The following is a 4,964-nucleotide window of genomic DNA, read 5'->3' as shown; positions in this document are numbered from 1 at the left end:
AGTCACTGCAGGTTAGTTAAACTTCGAGTTTGGACTTCATCATCAAGGGCTTGGGATCCCAGTTGGCTGACGTGCCCAGCCCTTACCCTTGCCTCCAGGCGTTTCCCACTTTACTCTCTCGGCAAGACTTCCCTTCCTCAGTGCCACCCCAAGGCATCAGGGGTCTCAAACTCAAATCAGATCATGGACATGAATGAAGGGACAAATGCCAGCTGCCTGCAGGTGACAGCTTTTGTTCAGACCTTTCTCATGAACACAATGTAGGCCATCACAGGCCCTGCTGTGGAAGCTGATTTTTAAATCTTTCTTATTTATTCATCTATCTATCTATCTATCTATCTATCTATCTATCTATCTATCTATCTATCTATCTATCTATCTATCAAGGCAGGGTTTCTCTGTATAGCCCTAGGTGTCCTGGAACTCACTTTGTAGACCAGGCTGGCCTCTAATTTAGAGATCTGCCTGCCTCTGCTTCCTAAGTGCTGAAATTAAAGGCATGCGCCACCACTGCTCAGCATGAAAACTGATTCTTTTTTTAAAGGTCGACAATTCTGTTTGAAAATCAATCTAAATAAAGACATCTAGGGGCCACTAGGACCTCAGAGTTCCTGGCCAGTTGCTCTATCCTATAACCCCAGGAAATGTCTATTCAACTTACCTCTCTGTGATACCTAAGTACTATAGGGTTATGAGGTATATTTGCAGCTCCAACCATCAGGAGGCTGAGGCAGGAGGATAGAGAGTTGACGGCCAGCCTGGAATGTACAGCAAGAACCTGTCTTAAAAAAAATAAAACCCTGGGTTGGAGAGATGGTTCAGCGGTTAAGAGCACTAACTGCTCTTCCAGAGGATCTGGGTTCAATTCCCAGCACCCACATGACAACTCACAACTATCTGTAACTTAAGTTACAGGAGACCTGGCACCTTCACGCAATAAAGAAATAAATACCCAAAGGCTTCTTTCAGACTTGTCCTAAGAATGTCATGCAGTCACAGATTTGAGGTGCAAAGTCACACGCTTTAATGTCAATTACAATATCACCATCGGGGGTGGTCCCTGAACTAGGGCAGACCTTAGGAGAACCACTTGTAGGGAAATTAGGTCCTGCAGCAGTGTGGATGGTGCCAGGTTCTCTGGTGTGAGCATGCTTAGACATTGAACATTGAGACCTTAATGGGGCCCTGTATAGACTCCCATCAGGAAGTCCTCCTCGCCCTTGCTCTGGTCAGGGTGCTGCCTCCTGGCCAAGAGTCCCCAAAAGAAAGCTCTGGGGTTTTACATAATGGCTCTGCTTTCCTCGGTCCTGCCTGGGGTTCATTAATCAAGAAGGGTGGAGATTAGCAGTCACTGCCCCCTAAAAGGTCTTCTCTTGAGGCATCCTTCTGTCCTTCATCCATCCATCCGTTTGTCCATGGGCTCCCCAGGTCCCCTTTTCCCTTGTTTCAGAGGCCTCCAGCTGCTGTCACCCCTGAAACAAAGGAGGTGACAGAAATGTGGACACCCGAGTGAACAGATAGAGCATGGATGGATAGATGGACAGAGATATGAGTGGCCAAGCAGCTGATGGATGAGTGGAAGGGTGGGTGGACGGATGAGTGGGTGGATGAAGGCATGGATGGATGTGTGGATGGATGGATAGATGGGTGGATGGATGGATGGGGATATGAGAGGCCAAGCAGAGAATGGATGGGTGGAAGGGTGGGTGGATGGATGGATGGAGGATGAATGGTTATCTGAGGCGTGGTCAAGCAGAGGATGGATGGATGGATGGATGGATGGATGGATGGATGGATGGATGGATATCTAAGGAGTGGTCAAGCAGAGGATGGATGGATGGATGAATGAATGGATGGATATCTAAGGAGTGGTCAAGCAGAGGATGGATGGATGGATGGATGGATGGATGGATGGATGGATGGATATCTAAGGAGTGGTCAAGCAGAGGATGGATGGATGCATGAATGTCTATCTGCCATCTGCAGTATATTACCTACTCTAAGTAGTGCTGTCCCTTTCTGTCCCTGCCTGACCTCAATCTTCTGCCTTCCAGTAATGCTACCACATACCTTCCAACTCACCACAGGGGAGGGAATCCTGATTCAAAGGCTATGGAGTCCCTAGAATCTGTTTCCCAATAACATCCCATCCCTCCCCACTTTCCCAACTCTGCTCAGCCAAACCCACGTTGCCCAGCTTCCCGAGTCTGGTCTCCATTCTGGGTGATTGCCAGCAGGAAAGGGTGTGGACTTGGCTTCGCAGTTGTTTTCCTGATAGAGGCTGGAAGCCAAAGAGGAAACGCTGTAGCCTCCAACTCTGTCACTGCTCCTCAGCGACGCTGAGTGGGAGGGGCCTCTCTGAACTCCAGGTTAGGAGACCCTAAATGTGCCTCACACTCAGACCTGAGTATATCAGGTGGCTCTCCCGGAAGTGAACATGGGGCCCTTGAGTGGGATACTTACTTGTCTGCACATCACATGTCTCAGAGCAGCCAGGTTCCTACAGCGGGAGAAAAGAGAAGATCGCAATGGCTGTCTCACCTGCCTCTGGAGCTCCTGTCACCACGGCATGAGTCAGCTCCCCTCTCCTGGCTGCCTGCTGATCGGGTTCCTTCTCCCTCCAGGACCGCAGCCTGCTCCCAGCTTTTGCTCAGGCTGGAATGCCTTCTCCTCTGCTCACTCTATGAGAAGGCCATCCTCTCCTTCCAGCACCTGGAAATCTTCTCCCTATTGTACCTGTGTCCCCTGCTGCCGTGGTCTCCAGAGTCCTTTGTCACTACAGCATCTTCATTAGCTAATGGTTCCCGCACCACAGCCCCTTTGAGCTTGGAAATCTCCGAAGCCAGTGCTCTCTGCCCTTCGGAGACAGCATGATGACAGGCATGAACACAAGGCTGGCTTTCAGTACCTTCTGCTCGGCCTCCCTCAGCACAGCACAGAACTGGGTGTGGACCCAGGGTGTCTGGCTCTTGTGCACCAGGCCTAGTGCCAACAACGAGGGAAGAACATGGTACCCTAGCTCTGTGACACAGGGAGGGTGCCCAGAAACAACCGCAGCAAGGTGCCTCTCAGAGGTGCTCAGTAGGACCCGTCCAGGCCAGTCACTGAGCTCTGACTTACTTTCAAAGCTCTTTCCTTTCTTTCCCTCCACAAGGTTGGGTGATAACAGAATTGTTCACCCACTTCTTGGGGATCAAGTAAGGTTCCCAGAGTAACTAGGACCAATGTCACAAGGCCACTTCCCAGTTCTAGGTGCTTCTGTGGAGAAGTGAGTCATTCCCCAGAAAGGAAAATCAGGCCCTAGTCTCTTGATGAAGAAAAGGAAGAGGTGACCAAGGCCCCACTTCCCCACCACCCATGTTGAGCTCTAAGCTGCCAGGAATACTCATGGAGGCTGTGGGCTTCCTGGGTATGTCACCTCTTCCTGGGTCATTCCAGGTCTCTGAATCTTTGTACATTCTTGGGGGTCACTTCCACTAGCCAGCCTACCTTGATGCTCCAAGAGATGATCTCTGGGCTCCTCTACCCCCGTAGAAGACCCTAAACTGTGAGCTCCTGACAGGTAGACCAGCCCTGTTGCTACAGTTCCTGAGCAAATGTGTGCACACAGACAGGCTTCAAGACTGAGTCGCCGCTGATGGCTCCCTTCTTGCTGTGTCCCCATCCCCAGGGCCACCATCCGACCCTTTTCTGAGCTTCCAAGACCCCCTCCCTCACCACCACCCAGCCAGGGTCTCTTCTGTCTGACTGCCCACTCACCTGCTCTGTAGCCTTCCCGTGCAGCACGGGCTGCGGCAGGGCCATCTCCAGCCTGTGTAAGAGCCACTCCATCAGCCTGTAGTAGAGACATGCGCTGAATCCAGAGGAGAATTCTCAGGGTGGGGGATTAGGGCAGAGCAAGCCTGCCAGGAGGCAGGTCAGGTCAGAAACCAGCCCCAGGTCTCTAACCCTGAAGGCCCCTTTCCCCTCCCCATCCTTCCCAGACAGCCCTGGTAGGGAACTCAGCTCAGCTCTGTTTCCAGTCTCGCACAAAAGCCAGGGGATGGGCATCAGGCAGCACCCACCCAGATTTCAAACGCATGTGGCCTTTAGTGCATACATTTTACTCCTGCCAACTAAATACGTGTGAATAAGGTTTTTGATGGCAGAGAAAATGTGAAAAAATTCTAAGTGCTCGTGTGTGGTTAAAGAAATGAAGTTCTGTGTAGTTTTGTTTTGTTTTGTTTTGTTTTGCAGCAATTGAAGGAATGAAGTAGAACTGGAGTATAAGATCACCTCTGAAGGACTTCTTCAAAAAGTTTGGGGTGTGTGTGTGTGATTTATGCATATGAACAGGTGTGTATGTCTGTGCACAGGTACAGAGCACAGAGAACGATGGCAGGCACCCTCCTCTATCATTCTCTGCCTTGTTCCTTTGAGGCATAGCCTCTCCCTAAACCTGAGATAGCATCTGTCCATTAGCTGAACCAAGGTCTCTCCACAAACCTAAGGCAGAGTCTCTGCCTAAACCTAGAGCTCAAGTCTTTTCAGCTAGTGTAGCAGCCAGCAAACAATCCCCGTCTCCATCCTTTGCCTCAGTGTTGGGTTTACAGTCCAGCACAGGACCATGCTCCCTTTCACATGGGTACTGGGATCCGAATTCTGTCTCTCATGCTCGCAAAAGAACCATTCTTAATCACCGAGCCAATTCTCCGGACTCTGGGGGACTTATTTGTTTTAAGTGGGGAAAAAAAGGAAGCTGTAAAAGAATACATGCAATTCGCTTTTGATACATGTGTGTGTGTGTGTTGCTTGTTTGGAGACAAGAATTGGCTATGGAGTTCAAGTTGGCCTTAAACATATGATCCTCCTGCCTCAGCTTTTTGAGACTGCAGGTGTGTACTTGGTATATGTTTAAAGGAACAGTACACTCCCCAGCCTGGCTGATGGAGGACCATGCTGATGAGGTTTGCCCGGGGGGGGGG

General features: G+C 50.3%; 1 protein-coding gene across 1 annotated transcript in view; it reads right to left on the bottom strand.

The window, feature by feature from the left end:
- Positions 1-1,034: 1,034 nt before the first annotated feature.
- The window catches only part of Cngb1 (cyclic nucleotide gated channel beta 1), a 33,423-nt gene continuing 29,493 nt past the window's right edge, over positions 1,035-4,964 (bottom strand). The window contains exons 11-13 of the mRNA XM_026790162.1: positions 3,760-3,835; positions 2,464-2,500; positions 1,035-1,472 (exon numbers count right to left, since the gene is read on the bottom strand). Coding sequence (XP_026645963.1) covers positions 1,447-1,472; positions 2,464-2,500; positions 3,760-3,835 — 139 coding nt within the window. The 3' untranslated portion in view covers positions 1,035-1,446. The remainder of the gene's footprint in view (positions 1,473-2,463; positions 2,501-3,759; positions 3,836-4,964) is intronic.

The sequence above is a fragment of the Microtus ochrogaster genome, chromosome 4 (genome assembly GCF_000317375.1).
Source record: "Microtus ochrogaster isolate Prairie Vole_2 chromosome 4, MicOch1.0, whole genome shotgun sequence".
NCBI classification, from domain to species: domain Eukaryota; kingdom Metazoa; phylum Chordata; class Mammalia; order Rodentia; family Cricetidae; genus Microtus; species Microtus ochrogaster.
The sequence above is the reverse complement of the archived record's forward strand: the minus strand, read 5'-3'. Positions and strand labels throughout refer to the sequence as shown.